The sequence below is a fragment of the Anabrus simplex genome, chromosome 7 (assembly GCF_040414725.1).
Source record: "Anabrus simplex isolate iqAnaSimp1 chromosome 7, ASM4041472v1, whole genome shotgun sequence".
NCBI lineage: Eukaryota > Metazoa > Arthropoda > Insecta > Orthoptera > Tettigoniidae > Anabrus > Anabrus simplex.
In genome coordinates, this window is record NC_090271.1 from 166,755,358 (window position 1) to 166,773,472 (window position 18,115).

The 18,115-nt window shown below is 38.7% G+C and overlaps 1 protein-coding gene across 1 annotated transcript in view; it reads right to left on the reverse strand.

Annotated features, from left to right (window-relative positions):
* Window positions 1-326: 326 nt before the first annotated feature.
* Window positions 327-18,115, reverse strand: part of LOC136877002 (secretion-regulating guanine nucleotide exchange factor) — a 52,803-nt gene continuing 35,014 nt past the window's right edge. The window contains exons 5-6 of the mRNA XM_067150787.2: window positions 9,137-9,292; window positions 327-567 (exon numbers count right to left, since the gene is read on the reverse strand). Of these exons, the coding sequence (XP_067006888.2) occupies window positions 404-567; window positions 9,137-9,292 (320 nt within the window). The 3' untranslated portion in view covers window positions 327-403. The remainder of the gene's footprint in view (window positions 568-9,136; window positions 9,293-18,115) is intronic.

The following is an 18,115-nucleotide window of genomic DNA, read 5'->3' on the forward strand; positions in this document are numbered from 1 at the left end:
ATCAGTATAAAATCAATAGAACTTGTCTATCTGGATAATGGCTCTGTTCTAGTTATATCTGTGCAAACAGGAGTAACTGTAAATTATTTGAGGCTAAGTGTAGGGGAGCCATGGGTCTAAATATAGGGTATAATATTTGTCTGGAAGAAGGAGGATGATCCCCAGGGAAAACACATGCTCAGACTTCAGACTACAAATACTATCAGAAACATGCAATTCTCCATTTTCTTTTGCTAAACAACAGAGAAAGAGAAGGCATAACCAATTTGGAGAGAAAAAGAAGAAGGTTTCAATTTGAAAAGGATATTTTTCTAGACAAAGACAAATCATTATATAAAATGCTTTATTGTAACCATATCTGTGCTTATGAAAACAGATTAATAAAATAATCAACAAATATACATCAATTTTCAACCAAAGCAAAACTGTGTCCTGCACCAGTTCCAATTAAAACTGTTTTATATCCACCATCAATACCAACTGGAGTAGGATGGTACACATTCTCTTCAGTACCAGTACCGCAGTTGCCATGCTCATTCCAGCCCCAGCTGACAACTTCACCACTATCTGGAACATAACATAATTAACTCTTGAATTCTTGCACTTTAAATACAATGCTTTTGTAAGTGGTGGGAAATTCCTGTTGTAAACACAATAAAATATAAAATGAACATTACCAATAAATAGTAATTCACACCATAACCTCAGCAGATCTGCTAACTAGATTACAGTTAACAAGATCTGTATTTACACTGCCTGGCAAAAAAGTTAAGCACCCAGAAGGAGTGGCCCAATATTATCCCATTTTGGTATACATGCATACCATTGATGTGTGAGTAAATGATTAAATTTACAATGATCTGTAATATGTAGAACACCCACCAGAGTGCATTTGTGATGGCAGTGTCCTGTTGTTGATAAGTTGTTACCAGTCAACTGCTGTGAGTCAGACGTGCAGAGAGGGCTATGTAGAGTACGAAGCACCCGCCATGCCTCGCAGACGCGTTAGACAGCCTATCCACCAACTGACAGCATTTGACAGAGGCTGCATAGGGCTGGTTGGTTGTATCGTGCAATTGCCAGGCATGTGGGCCATTCAGATGTCACTGTGGCCTGATGTTGGACTCAATGGGTACACGAGGGCACCTAATCACATCGTGCAGGTTCAGGTCGACCAAGAAACACCACCCCGAGGGAGGATCATCGTATGGTGCGCCAAGCATTGCAGGATCCTAATACTTCGGTACCTGCCATCTGCGAACATGCACTGGAGACTCTACAACATATTGTGAGTTCCCGCACAGTGTCTTGACGACTCGCATCCGTCCGATTGAAGTCCGACCGCTCTGTGCGTCGGTTGCCATTGACACCAGAACACCAACGCCTTCTTTTGGAGTGATACCTTGCCCAGGAGGCATGGACAGAGGACGACTGCTGTCGCATCATGTTCAGTGATGCGTCCCGCTTCTCCATGACCTCCGATGACCATCGTGTGAGGGTTTGGCGGCATCGAGGGCAGATCCTGCCCATATTGTGAAAATACACACAAGCGTAATCCCTGGCATCATTGTGTGGAGGGCCATAAGATATGCGTTCAGGTCACCTCTAATAGTTCTTCGGCAGACATTGATGGCACAGAGATATGTAACAGACATTCTGCATCCACACGTCCTACCCCTTATGGCACAGCACCCTTGGACAGTGTTCCAACAAGATAATGGACTTCCACACTCAGTACATGTGTCTATGGACTGCCTATAGCATGTTGAGGTCCTCTCGTGGCCAGCAAATTTTCTGGAATTTCAATCATTGAACACGTGTGGGATGACATTGGAAGGGGACTCTGTCCCAGTACCAACCTGCAGGATCTGGAGGGACCTTTGCAACAACTACGGATGAACTTGCCTTGCCGGGGGGGGGGAGGGGGGCGACACCCTACTGACCTGGCGCCAACATTCCACCTCTAACTGACAACGGCCTTGACTCTTTCATCCCATATTGTAATCAGTTCAATAAAGGCACACAGACTTTCAGCATATGTAGTTTCATTCCCTTTCAACCACTCCTTCTGGGTGCTTAACTTATTTTGTCAGGCAGTGTATCAAAATTTTAACATCAATCTAATCTTGGTCCCCTACTTGGAAGATTATCCATATTTGAAGTAAATATTTTTGAAAATACCTCTTTTGCACTCTAAATCAAAATGATGTTGATATAAAGAAAAACAAGAGTTTTTAGAAATTAATGAAGCCCTTCATAATGAACATAATGAACAGAAAAAACAAACAAACATTACACCGATGAGCCAATGCTTTAGGACCACCCCAACCTCGGAACAATTAGTGTGTCTAGAGCAGGGAGACTAACAAATGGCACGCTGATAGCATGGTATATATTGGGCAGGTCTACAGACTTGCTTTTAGTCATGTCTCTCACATCAGAATGGGAAAGTGTCTGATTTCTCCATGTTTGATAAAGTGAAAATTGTGACGGCAAGGCGCCTAGGTACCAGCATCTCTGGAACAGGGCAGCCGATGGACTGCTCTCGTGCCACTGTTATGAACAAGTATCAAAAGAGGTGCAATGATGCACAAACAACGATGTGTCAAAAGCAGCTCATTCATGCCAGAGGCCAACGGAGGCTGTCGCACACTGTCCGGAGTGACCGCGGTGCCACAGCTCAAGAAATTGCGAACAGGTACAGCGGTGAAGACCAGACCAATGTTTCCCAGCATACGGTTCATCGAACACTGCTGCACATGGGAATGCTGAGTGCACTCCAAAATCATAATTGGGATAATTGGGAAAAGGTCACCTAGTTCATCACATCGACAGCTGAGTGCATGTACGCCAGTTTTTATCAAAGTTACACTGTTACATAGTTACACTGTTGGGCGGACACAGCTGGTGGAGGAGGTATGATGATCTGGGTGATGTTTACATGGGACACACAGGGGCCCATTATTCCAGTGCACCAACCCCTAACACCTATCTGGTATTTGGACATTATTGGGAACCAAGTCCACCCATTCAGGTTAAGTGTTCCCTAATAGTGATGAAAGTGTATTTTGAACATAGCAATACTTATGCACTAATTGGACTATTTGAATGCAGTAAGTGGAATAAAAATGTATAAGACCACACTTTTCAGGTGATGCATTACATGTTAAGATCTACTAAGTAGGTAAGGAGGAGGATTTTTTTTAATATAATGAAAACTGCCAGGTACAAATGTGGGCTTCCTCCTGAGAGTGTTAGTTTTATATAACAAATAAAGAGTGCATGGGTATGCAATGGTTAAAATGGCAGTAAGTGAAGGGTATTCTATCCACAAAGTAATTTTCAAGAGTTACTGGAGACATATATTACTGTTAAAACCCCAAATCTGTCAACACCATTTTTAACTAGTAAAAACTGGTATAAACAAATGTAACAACTACCAGATCACTGCCATCTTCTGGTTGGAAAATCGCACAAAATGCTCCAAAGGAAATGTGAATTAGCAAAGTAGAAGCAGAGAAAAAGCGACTGAGGTCAACGACAGAACAAATAAAGGAAGCAACCCAAAACAGACTGAAATGGTAAAGGACCATCAAGAACATTCTTACTATGGCCGCCACAGGAGCAGTAGGGATGCTGTACCGCTAACGAAGTACAGATGTACCATAAGTCGTAGTGGACGGATCAGTTTTTTTATTTATTTGTGTGGTTTTCCTGTCGTTACTTAGTCGCTACTTCCAATTCTGGTTCTTCTGATCATTGGATGTGTCATTTTAATAACATATTCTTTTCAGTTTTATTATAGTGCTATGATATTTACTATTTCTCCCACACAAAGACACATTTATATACATTACACCATTGGTATGACGGGACCTTCGATATTTCAAAAATCAAATCAAAATCTCTTTATTTGCAAATGAGGTGTCTACCTCGGTGGCAAATGGTACACTAAAATACATTATTGTCAAGCACTAAATATTAAATTAACAAGAGAAGAAAATTTTTCCTATAATACAATATTATACAATTTACGCTAACAATGTTTTCTATTAAACACACAGCTCATCCTTAATAAATTTATATTGTTTACAAAATTCTACTTATAATATCTCCTGTACTTCTTACAAATATAATCAACTGATATACAGTATGTGGAATTACTTCATATGATACTATACAACTGGTATAACATTAATATTTACATTGCATTTATTTATTTACTTTTTTTTTTTTTTTTTACCCGTTCTGGATCCTAAGTAGCATAACGACCTGCTGCGTCTTAACCAGAGCCCCTTTTGCCACCACTTTTCAGAGTTCCTGAAGGACCTTCAAAGCTACCGTAGCGGTCCCAGGGCCCTCGAAGTCCCCACTGTACTTCACCCCTACAGGCAGTCCCCTACTTTGGCTGTCCAAACTCCTTAGACCAGGGGATGGAATTAATTTATTCACACACATTTTTTTATTTACAATAACCTGCACTGGTCGAATGCCCTCTAACACTTCATTTATTTTCTCTGTTGCTGTTTATTCTCTTCTTGAATATCTGTACAGATTTTGGAAAAGGATCAAACACTACCCCTGGTAAACTGTTCCACTCCTTCACACCCTTCCCAATGAATAAAAATTTACCCCAATCGCTTCTGCTAAAATTCCTTCTAATTTTATATTTGTGGTCAGTCCTGCCGATATAATTATTTTCCAACTGAAGCCTCTCACGGATATCTCCCCATGCTTCTTCTCCTGTATAGGCTCTATATAATCCTGTAAGTCTAGTTTTCTCCCTTCTCTTACTTAAAGTTTCCCACCCAAGTTCCTTTAACATTTCTGATACACTACTCTTTCTCCTGAAATCCCCTGTTACAAATCTTGCTGCTTTCCTCTGCACACTATCTATTTCTTTTATTAGGTATTCTTGGTGAGGATCCCAAACACTGTTTGCATATTCCAATAATGGACGAACCATACTCAAGTAACTTTTTTCTTTTAATTCTTTGTTGCATCCTTTAAGTAGCCTCATTATGACATGTAATGATCTGTATGCTTTCCCAACAATATCATCAATATGACCCTTCCAGTGCAAATTACTTTCAAATCTCACACCTAAGTATTTGCACTTGCCATCTTTTGGGATAACTACCTCATCCAAAGTATATTCAAATTCAGTTTTAAAGCTCCTGTTTGTAAAAGTTGTAACAGTTGATTTGCCTCCATTAACCTTCATATTATTTTCTTCAACCCATTCTTGGATACTTTCAAGGTCCCTTTGTAATTCTGAACAATCCTCAATGTTGTTTATTTCTCTATAAACAATTATGTCATCTGCATACAATCTTAGTTTTGATGTTATATTGTTCCCTAAATCATTTGCGTATATTAAGAAAAGTAACGGACCGATTATACTACCCTGTGCAATTCCCTTCCAAACTTTCTCTTCCTGAGATACATTATTTCCTACTTTGACTTTCTGAACCCTTGAATTTAGAAATGCTTTTATCCAACGTGTAACCCTTACGTCCAATCCTATTCCCTCCAATTTCTTTAATAATATTCCATGTTCCACTCTATCAAAGGCTTTGGAAAGATCTATGGCTATGCAATCTAACTGACCTCCTGAATCCAACTGATCTGATATGTCCTGCTGAAATCCCACCAGTTGTGCCTCACAAGAAAATTTCTTTCTAAATCCATACTGGCTCCTCATGAACCAATTTTTATCATCACATATCCCTCTGATGTACTTTGATATTAAACTCTCCAGAATTTTACAAACTATACTGGTCAGGCTGATTGGTCTGTAGTTCTCTGGTTTCCTTTTATCACCCTTTCCTTTATAAATTGGTATTATTATAGATTCCTTCCATTCCTTTGGTATTACACTATTATTTATGACATAGTCAAAGAGAAATTTTAAATAAGGCACTATGTACCACCCCATTGTCTTTAATACCTCCCCAGTAATTTGATCACTTCCTGCTGCTTTTCCTTGCTGAAGCAGTTGGATTTCTCTGAAAATATCTTCGTTTGTGAATGAGAAGCTTCTTGTTTCCCTCTGTCTCTCTCTCTCTCTCCCTCTCTATCTTCTGTTTCGGTTTCCAACTCTTGACAATCATCTACTGAATCTCTAAATTCCCTACTAAATAGGTTTGCTTTCTCAGTATCTGTTAAATAGTGTTCACCCCCTTCTCCCACCATTGTAGGAATTTGGATTCCTTTTCCTTTTTGATTCCTGATATATGAATACAGCTTTTTCCATTTCCCTTTGTGGTCATTACCCTCTTGAAGTATGCCATTCATATAATTCTCTTTTGCTTCCTTTTTCACTCTATTCAGTTCCCTCATTAGCTGTTTTCTAGTTTCTCTACTCTCGCTACCCTCTTTGATTTTCCTGTTTACTATTCTACATTTTCTTTTTAATTTTCTTATTTCCCTTGTATAATAAACAGGGTCTGAGGTCATTTTACCCTTCTTAACAGGTACAAATCTCTTCTCTCCTTCCCAAATAATTCCTTTAAATTTAGCCCAAAGTGTATCCACGTTACTTCCTTCACTTATCCAACAACTGAATTGTGATTTAAGGTAAGTCCCAAATTCATCAACTTTAGTTTTTCTGTACAATTTCTTGTCTTGTGTAGCCCTCTTATTAAGCCTTTTTGGTACGAGTCCTACATCCATTATTACAGCCTTATGGTCTCCTATTCCTTCAATTACCTCAGTTTTATCAACAATTTCCCATGGTTTAACCAAGAATACATCTAGTAAGTTATTGAGACGAGTCGGTTCTTGTACTACTTGTGTAAATCCTCCCTCCCAAATTAACTTATTTGCCAGTTTCTGTTCATGGGCTTCACTTGCAGCTCCTTTCCATTCAACTTCAGGCAAATTTAGATCTCCCCCAATTATTACCATATCATTATTATTGTTTATACGAGTATAATCTATTATTTTTTCAAAGATTTCCATGTCTCTTTCCTCTCTTCCAGGCCTGTATGTTCCTATAATTCCCACCTCCTTCATATTATCACAAACTAATTTTATCCCTAATATTTCATCCCTTTCATCGGTAAACCATTCATGTGAACAGTAAGTTTCCTTCACCAGAATAAACACCCCCTCCATCCAGTGAACTGGGATGTTCACTCCAAATTGGAGGTGCGTGCAACGATCAGATTTCTATGCGCTAAATGGCTCAATTGCATGGACATTCACTGTGAAATCACTGCTGTATGTGGTGAGGTTGAAATTTCTCACCCATGTATTGTAAAGTGGTGTAAGAAATTTGATGCCAGATGCACGGATGTCACGGACGAATATCACGAAGGCAGACCTGCAACATCCAGTACCGTTGCAAATGTTGACCGTGCGGATGGGATAATTAGAAAGAATCAGCGCATAACCCTGCAGGAAATTGCCAGCATACTAAGCATTCTGTATGGGAGTGTGTTCTCCATTGTTCACCAGCATCTGTCAAAGATGGATCCGAGGTCTAGTCACCAATGTTCACAAGGGACAACGTTTCAAATCATCACTGGCACTTTTACAATGGTATTCTGTGGAGGGCGAAGAGTTTCTGTGGCGAATCATCGCAGGGGATAAAACGTGGGTTCACCACTTCACCCCTGAAACAAAGAGAACATCGATGCAATCACATCACCACTGCGAAAGAAGGCCAAGGTCCAACCTTCAGCAGGAAAGGTAAGACAATCAACTCAGCTTCGTATTGTCAAACGTTGAACCGGTTGCATTAGGAAATTAAAGAAAAGCAGCGGGGAAAACTGAGTGCCAGTGTGATTTTGTTGCATGATAATGCAACACCTCACATGGCCTGCCAAACATCCAAACTACTACAGCGATTCAAGTGGGAGGTATGGTAAAATCCTCCATACAGTCCACACTTAGCGCAATGTGATTATCGTGTGTCCGGTAAGCTGACAAAGGATCTCGGTGGACGACGATTCCGAAATGATGAGGAGGTGAAAGCAGCTGTCTCCAGGTGATTACAGAGCATTGGAGGTGTTTTTTACGCATCCAGAATTGAAAAGTTGGCAGACCGCTCCGAGAAATGTTTACAGTCTTTTGGGGACTATGTGGAAAAGTGAACTTTACATCACACGTTGTCACACGTTTCATACATGGCCATAACTTGGAAGTGTAACTTACTTTTTGATTCACTCTCATAAATATCCAAAAGGAAAATGATATCAGAGAGGTCTTGAAAAACTACTTCATCCATCTGATGAATGGATCAGAGGAAAAGAGAAACATACAGCTAGATGAGGAAGCCTGCTCAGAGGAGCACCTTATCACATGGACAGAACCAGAAGCACATTTTTTTACAATTTGCTTTATGTCACACTGATACAGATAGGTCTTATGGTGATGATGGGATAGGAAAGGGCTGGAAGTGGGAAGGAAGCAGCCATGGCCTTAATTAAGACACAGCCCCAGCATTTTCCTGGTGTGAAAATAGAAAACCATCTTCAGGGCTGCTGACAGTGGGGTTCAAACCCACCATCTCATGAATGCAAGCTCAAAGCTGCATGCCCCTAACTGCATGGCCAACTCACTTGGGGTAAGTGAAAGAGACAACGCAACTCACTATACATGGGAAGTAAGAGGTCTCCTCTTCAATGGGCGTGGAGCATTGTTTCTTTGGACAAAGAAGCACCTTCAATGATTTGATTTGTGTGTCCAGCAAGATACAGAATACCGTATTTACATGAATAATACCTGCCACCGAATAATCCCCGCACCCTAACTTTAGGTAGGCTTATTTTGAAAAAAAAATGCCAACTTTGACGCAAAAAACGCATCCCAATTTCATGCCTCAAATTTTTTTAAAAATGTGTGGGTATTATTCGCGTAAATACCCGTATTTACGCGAATAATACCCGCCACCGAATAATCCCGCACCCTAAATTTAGGAAGGCTGATTTTGAAAAAATAATGCCAACATTGACGCAAATGAAACTCGCACTCCAATTTCGGGCCTCAATTTTTTTTTTTTTTAATGTGCGGGTATTATTCGCGTAAATACGGTATTCTGAAAGCGAGAACACCAATGACCATTCAAGGAACAAGATAAAAATTTATGAAAGAAATGAGGAAGGAATAGTAAGTTCACTTCAATACAAACCAACTAATGCTACGTTGTGTTCTGATCCTACTGCCATCTGTTTCACACTGCAAACTCCTTCAAGTTTTGTAGGTTTCCAAGGATCAGGCCTCTCATACTCGTAGCATCCAAGTTGACCATATGTGTTCCTACCCCAGTTGTAGACTACTCCTTCTTCTGAAACAGTAAATTACATCAGGCAATATTATTACCAAATAATTATTACAGTTTGGATCAATGTCATATGGCTCATTGCAGATTAAATGGCAGTCTATTTCTCTGAAGAAGGTGCTAAACAAGAGCTTTGTAATGAGACTCAATATAAAATAGCATCACTGGCAAAAAGAACTAGCGAAGATAAAATGAGGTTGTAAGGTAGGAAGAAAGAAAGAAAGAAAAAAAGAAAGAAATTATGTATTTACGTCTTTATAAAGTGACAAAGAACTCTTAGGCAAATGATTCTTTTTTTAGATTTTTACTGCATTAATTTAAATATTGTAGTAATCAATTACAATTAATGAGAAAAAGTATACAAGTCAAATAAGGAGTAGACAATAATACAATTAATTACAATTAATGCAGGAAAAAAGGATAAATAGGGAGTAAACAATAACAGAAAAATATCATATTCATTACTTAAGAATGTCTGAGTTAATACTACAGTACCTACTAATTAGCGTAAAGTGAAACTTATTCTCTTGCATATGAGGCAAAAGGAAATAAACTGAATATTACTATGTTACAATCTCAGTTCTCTAAGAATCATATTGCTATCTCTATTCTAAGGAACCAATCCATAATCTTAAATAAGAAGAGTAAAATGTAAATGGAGACAGTTTTTGGCTAAAAACAACTCCTGATTTTCTGATGTTTTCTCATGAAATCAATACCAGCTGATGAGGTAATTTTTGCCTTTGAACAATATTTCTAATGAAGTAACAAAAGTTTTGATGGAAATGACCCCTTTTTCAAGATGAGAACAATTATGGACTTGACGAAGGACAATTACAATGATATTTTTCAGTGTGGTCAGCTGTCATACAAGCAAGATCTACCCAGTACACCATCATCTAAGTGGGGAGTGAAACTTTGGTCATTATGCAACTCATGTACAGATTATTTGTTGAAATGTAATGTACAGTACACAATGGTAAATGTGAGTCACAGGTAGACCAAGGTGATGGGCTATCTTTGCACATTGTAAAGGAACTGACATCTGGTCTCAAACATAAGGGAAATGCTGTTTACATGGACAATTTTTATACCAGTGTGCAGGATTTTAATGACTTACTGGATTCATGCATTGGTGTGTGTGACTGTCAGAGCGTATGAAGGTAGTGAAAATGACGTGGGCAAATTTGCCAAAAGTGTGGATAACACAAAATGAAAAGATGCTGGCCTACAGCTGGCAAGTTACTGTGAGAGTTAACATGCTGTATACAGTAGGTAGTGCTGGGATACAACAAGAGCAGGTGAATTCAAAGAAAGGAAAACATTCAGGTGATGCACAATAAAAGCATGCAAGGTGTTGACCACTTTGATCATTATTGTTCTACTTAACCACTTGCTACATGTACCCTGAAGTGGTACATGGCACTGTGTCACTTTATTATTGAAGTTGCTCTCACAAACAGATGTACTGCTAATAACATTCAGAACCCAGAAAAATGGGTTATCCCATAGAATATTTTTGGAGAACATTATTCACAGCCTCCTGAAAAATGATGAGCACACAGAATACCAAAGAAAAGGGGAAGAAAACACTTAATCCCTACTTTGGTAGCCAGAATGACAAGAGAGGCACTTTCCAAAACAATTTTAGGACAATAAACACAAACCTAATTGTACTGTGAGTTCTATAATACTAGAAAGTGAAAGGGTACCAATGTAAGCAAACAAGCTACTTTTGTGAAAATTGTCTAGAGCATCTGCCCTTGTGTATTGTGCTGAAGTATCACACTCTGAAACATTACAAAGAGTAATGCATGTGCCACTAAAGTACTGATTTTCAGAGCTGCTGAGTAATTCTGTGATGAAATAAATCACTAACGTTGATTTATCACCAAAAATAACCTCACAATTTTTGTTTTTGCAGTGTATTTCTGTGGTGTAAACAGAAAACCCATTTTGAGGTCAGACTAATTTAGAAGGTAAAAGAAAGTAGAAACCAAAGGTTCTGAAATTATTTCCCAAACTGTATAATTTATACTGTTTTTATGGTGGTGTATATACAACATCATTTCCATAGTGTCAAATACGTATGTTCCAATATTACTTCTTAGTGTTAAAGGGTATACCAGTGAACAATGTCATAATTTTTCCATGTTTTATTATTTTTTACAATATATATTCTGCAGAGTCAATGATAAAATACACTCATCATCATCATCATTTCCCATTATCCAGCTGTAGCCTGGTAGGGGCAAATATGGTTCCTCTTCACTTTCTTCGGTCTTTCCACCACTCCTCCTCGAACACTGTGTCCCAGTCCAGGTTTCTTTCTCTAATACTGCATTGGATTGTGTCCTTCCATCTCAATCGTGGTCCTCTGCGGCCTCTCCTTCCTTGCATTTGCATAACTTTTTTTGGCATTCTTTAATCACTCATTTGCTTTATGTGCCCAAACCATCTTAATTGGCTCTTCTCAATTCTATCATTCATTTTTTCCACTCCAATTTCTCCTCAGATTTTCTCATTCCTTATTTTGTCTCTTCTACTTTTCTGTATCATAATCCTCAAGAACATTTCGGCTGCCTGTATTTGATCCTCATCCTTCTTTGTCATTGTCCGAGTTTCTGCTCCATAAGTTGTTATGGGTACGTAATACATCTTGTACATAGTATCATTTGCTTCCCTTGGCATATTTTTGTCCCATAACATGTTTCTTACACTAAGGTAGAAACTGCTTCCAGCTTGAATCCTCTTACTAATTTCAGCATCCAGTTGAGCATTCTCCATTAATTCACTCCCCAGTTATTTGAACGTCTCCACTACTTCCAGGGGCTTGTCTGCAAGTCTAATCTGACCTTTTCCTTCTTTCTCGCCTCTAGTCATAACAAGAGTTTTACTCTTTTCTACACTTATTTTCAATCCACATTCTTCGATCTTCCCATTCACTACATCTAACTGGTCTTGAACATCCATGTCCTCTTCTCCCCAAATCGAAATATCATCTGAAAATAAAATGTCCATTTCTCTTCCTCCATATGCTGCTTTTGCTGTTCTCATGATGTCATCCATTACTATTGTGAACACGATTGGCGATAGAACACTTCCCTGTCTCAGCCCACTAGTGATTTTGAACCAACTTGTCCTGCCCTCTAAAAATACAATCTATGAGCAAAATAATGACCAGAACATCTGGCTCATTGGGTCCTGGCTACTTTTAAACAGCCACGATGCTTTGGAGTATGCCAGCAAATGGGCATCACATCCATCACTGAGAAGGCATGGGAAAAACGTCTGCAGTGATATGGACCTGTAATTGCATGCTACTCCTGGAACAGATGCCGATTTTACCCACACGGGGATGTTCAATGCAATGCTGGCATGATCCACCAGTAAGTGCTGACATGAAGACTTTCAACTTAAGACCACATGATGCCCAAGATTATGCAAAATGGCAAGCCAAGATTAAAATAGTGGACCCTGCACCAGTGGAGAAATGAGAAGAAGAAGAAGAAGAAGAAGAAGAAGATAGGTATATTTTCCACAGTGTCAGATATGCATGTTGCATATCATCATCGCTACTACAATCACTTGACCCCACTGTCTTCTCTGTTGCCAAGATTTATTACAGAGTTATTAATTATGACATCTTCCATTATGCCATCTTTTCCCCAATGACAGCCTTGTATTTGTTGCACTTTACGACAGAAAGTAGCCCAGTAGGCTTTTGTAATGGCCGCTATTTCTTTATGAACCAATGTTTGGATTCTTGTTAGGAAATATTGCCTGTTGCATTGTGTAACCTTGCATAGTCTTTTATTTTACATCAAGAAAGTTCAATTGGATTCAAGTCGCACATGTAGGGTAGTAATCCCATGACAGTATGTCTAGAACTGGCAAATAGATTATCAATATAATATTTCTTTTCTTTAGGTCATATTTTTTAATGAGAGAGAGAAGAGTGTTTCTCATATTGTCGTAACAGGGCATGTTATGTCTAGTCAGTTAGTCTAATGTATCCCATCTCCCTTTTTAAGGACCACTGTGGAGGCAGTTTGTCAACTTGTTTCCAGTGGTAGGGGGCATTGTCCATTATTTTTTCTCATTATGTGCTGTCTCTGTGTTGGAGATTAGCGATCATCAATGCAATCCTTTTTCTTTCGAGGCTCCCAATTTGAAACGGAGATGCTGAGTCAAGTTCAAACCATTCCCGCAAATTCTTGAGTCAGTCTGTACCAGCCTTTGATCTTGCCTTCTATGATTAGCTGCTGGAGGAGGTACTTGTTGTTTTGAATCACTGTCCATTATGATGAAAGAAAACATATCCATTTTTGTGAGGCTGGGAATTGCCCTCTTCTTGACCCACTTCTCAAAATTCTCTGAATTCATCTGGCCGTGATAGTCACCCGTAGTGTTATCTACCTTGTAAATCAGCTCACAGCCTTTTATAAAACCAGGTGCACCTCCAATATGTACAAATGTTAGTCTGTTTGAAGCCATTACATTTATTAACACTGCTACAACATCAGTATTTCCTAAAAGTCAAATTTGCATCTGGCCATCTTTTGTCTAGATATAATATTGGCATAAGTTCATGACTGAATTTTCTAATTTTCTGTAGCTATGAACACCTCCAATTAACAATATTCTCTCTCTCTCTATCACTAGTACTGTATTCACCATGCTGCACACTGTTTCCATCTAAGCCCCATCTCCTTCAATATCTGCCTTAATGCTGTCGTCTTCCACTTAAAAGCAATCTGTTCTTCTAATACAGAAAGGAATTTCTTACACAAAGGCACTACCTTCTGTCATAAATAAAAGTTTTTTAAATTGTATCTTTCATCACCAGACTCGTATTATTCTTGAAGGCAATTTCTTCAGTAATCCCTCTGTTGACCTGCTGAGCCTAACACAGACGGAGGTTTTCTTTCAGGGTTTTCTCCCTTAGCCTTTGGTGTCCAGTCACCTCAACTTGCAAGGCAGCAGGTTGTACTCGTATTAATCCCTGAATACAGGGCTGCCTCTTCCGCCATCTCCACCGTACCGAAGTCCACCTTCTCCAATGTAGAAGTCGTTGAGGTCTTCACTCGTAACCCTGAGCTGGGACCCTTCCCAGATGCTACACACCGGGTCAGTGTGCTCTGGGACTCTCACAGGCAGGGGTGCCACTCCCTGGGCAGGGCTGCCTCCGAAAAGGGTCCCTACCATGCAAGAAGATCCTTACATCAAGCAAGAACGTGGGGAGATCAACATGAAATAGAGGAGAAGCTGTCACTTTACAGAAAGAAAAAATTACAGGTCAAACAGTTGGTTGTAGCTGAAAAGCAGAAATGCAAGGAAGATCTGGCTACCAAAATAACGCAGGATGGAAATAAAAAAAACCTGTTATACAGTATTGTTAAGAATAGAAGAACTCAAAATGAATCTATCCAATCTGTAGAACTTCCTAATGGTGAGGTGACTAGGGATAAGACCAAAATATTACAGGAGTTCCAAAGGCACTTTGAAACTTTGGAGAACTGTTATGAAAATGTCACCCCATTAGACGACAAACCTTATGATTTTGGCAGCACAAATACCACTAATCTGACATGGTTGGAAGTAGAGACAGCAATATCTAAGCTGAAAAACAACACATCAACTGGATCAGATGAATTGTTGAGATGATCAAAGCACTAGGAGAAGTAGGACAACAGTGGATGTACAGGGTACTAAATAGAATCTGGAAAGAGAATGTAATACCCAATGACTGGAAGCAAGGAGTCATCATCCCATTGTTGAAAAAAGGTGATAGAAAGAAATGTACCAACTACAGAGGTATAACTCTGCTGTCACATGGCCTCAAAATCTACGAATCCATCCTTGAGAGCTGGATTAGAAAATATGTTGAACCTACACTTGAGGAGGAACAACATGGATTTAGACCTCATAGATAAACTATAGACCTCATTTTTGCCACCAGAATGCTCTATGAGAAGTATTGGGAGAAAGTTAAAACACTTATAACTGTTTTTCTGGACATCGAGAAAGCATATGACCATGTACCACGCAGGCATATATGGGAATGTTTGAGACATAAGAAAGTGCCCGATGACATCATAGCATGAGTACAACGATTATATGATGAAACCAAGTGTTGTGTTCAGGTCCAGGATGGAAGGTCAGGTTGGTTTGAAACAAAGAGTGGAGTCCAGCAAGGAAGTTGTCTTTCACGACTTCTCTTCATAATCATAATGGATGAAGTTTTAAAAGTGGTCCAACAACTAATGCCATGGTTTTTGCTGATGATGTAATGGTATGGGGTGAGACAGAAGCAGAAGTACAAACTAGACTAGATCTCTGGCATGAAACTTTTACAACCTTAGGTCTCAAAATCAGCAAAACAAAGACAGTTGGCTTGGTGATGAGTAGAAACTCTCCAACTGTTCATCTAAGAATTGGAGATGAGGAGGTGGATATTGTAGACAAACTTCCAGTATTTAGGTAGTGTTCTGTCATCAGATAATACCATACATCAAGAGATTAGTAACAGAATACAGAAAGCTTCCAAATTCTATCACGCTGTACGTCAAATACTTCGGGATGAAAGATTTCTGTTAGTTTCCAAGATCAGCTTGTACTAAATATATCTAGTACCTATATTGACATATGGCCTGGAAGCAGCAACACTTACTGGACCAACAAAGAGTCGTCTTCAGGCAACAAGTTTCTCTGTTCTTGCCTACAAAAAGCAAAAATGGATAAAATAAGGAATGTGGATATCCGACAACAGCTTGGATTGGAAAGAAGCTTGCTGGAGACTCTAGAAGTGAAGAGATTGCAATGGTATGGTCACATGAAAAGAATGAACCCTTACAGGACTCCTCGAACATACTTTGACCACAATGTTCCTGGGAAGAGACCAAGAGGAAGCCGAAGACCTTGTGATGTTGGGGAAAAACAGATAATGAAGGACCTTGAAATTAGAGATGTGAACTGGTGTCGCATATATCAGCAGCATCTGTGGATGGATAGAACAAACTGGAGGAGGCTCGTACACAACCGCACTTGGCTTGCTGGAGCAAAGAAATGATGATGATGATGATGATGATGATCACCAGACAATCCAAGTCATATATTTCTGGTCTCAAGGACTCAGGCCATGGCTGTTTCTTGCCTGGCGTGGACAAGATACTGTCCTTGTCACTACTGCTAAGTTCGTTTCTAATATACCATATTGTTCACTCTAAAACATTATAGTACTTCGCAGCCCTAAGTATAGGTTTGGTTGTAGGTACTGGGAGACATTTATTCTGAGCTTCATCATCAAATAACATAATAATTCCTGCAATTTTCTAGCCTCACTGTAAATTGTTTTACCTTCAGTCTCTTTCCCACCATATTACAGATGCATACCTATGTATACCTAGTTCACTATGGCCTATAATAAAAACTACAAATTATAACATTACTCCCTATAACACACTGATAAATACATGTCTAAATACACCCACTTACACGTCCGAGTGCTTGCTTGGCCATCTCTTCACACAAACATAGTACAGTAATTTTTGCAAAAAGAACAATCAGTTACCATTAATTTATCACAAGAATAAATTTTGTATTTTTTCCATATTTTGCTGGTTATTTTTACAGCATATTCTTACAGAGTGTCAATAATATTCTTAAAATACTACTTTTCAATGATTTCCAATTTCTATTTAAGAAGAAAATCACATTCTTTGAGGTAGAAATCAATATCTAATTTTTATTGCTTACTTAAATGTTTTCAGAGTAAAGCTCCAAATTACATTTGGCATCATAGGGCTTACAGGAAATTTAATTTTAAATCCTGCTTGTCTGCTTCCTTTTTTATATGATTAACACCTAACCCATCATTATGGCTTTTATTGGATAAAGCATGCGCCAAAACTTAGAAGGTATATTCTTTTCCCTGGATAAATTCCAGAGTTACCATGAAAATTTACATGAACTTTTTATATAAAACTGAATTCTAAATAGACTTGGAGGGTCTCTTTTAATAGGACTTACAGTTCAAGCAGTATATTCACTTTTAAGTGTCCCAGAAACATGTTTTTTTGACTTGCTCTATTTTTATTTACACTAATTCCTCCCCATAAACCAGCAAAATTATATAGGGCCTACGGAGTGTAAATGCTCAATTAATAAAGCTAACAAAAACATATATGTATAGGAAATAGACGAAGAACAGCGATGAAGGGTGCTGTCAAAAATTATAGACCTATATATTTCTCTTATGTGTACTCTAGTCAGCTAAGGATAACATGATGGCAAGAATAATTGGTGGCCATACAAATTTTAGTGAAAAATGGAAGAGTATGTATAGGTACTTTAAGGCAGAAACAGGTTCCAAGAAGGACATTTCAGGAATCATTAATGAACAAGGGGAATGTGTATGCGAGGATCTTCAAAAGGCAGAAGTATTCAGTCAGCAGTATGTAAAGATTGTTGGTTACAAGGATAATGTCTAGATAGAGGAGGTGACTAATACTAAAGAAGTATTAAAATTTACCTATGACAGCAATGACATTTACAGTAAGAAACAAAAGTTGAGAACTAGAAAAGCAGCTGGAATTGATAAGGTTTCAGGGGATATACTAAAGACAATGGGTTGGGATAGAGTACCATATCTGAAGTACTTATTTGATTATTGTTTGCATGAAGGAACTTTACCAAATGAATGGAGAGTTGCTATAGTAGCCCTTGTATATAAAGGAAAGGGTGATAGACATAAAGCTGAAAATTACAGGCCAGTCAGTTTGACATGCATTGCATGTAAGCTTTCGGGAAGCATTCTTTCTGATTATA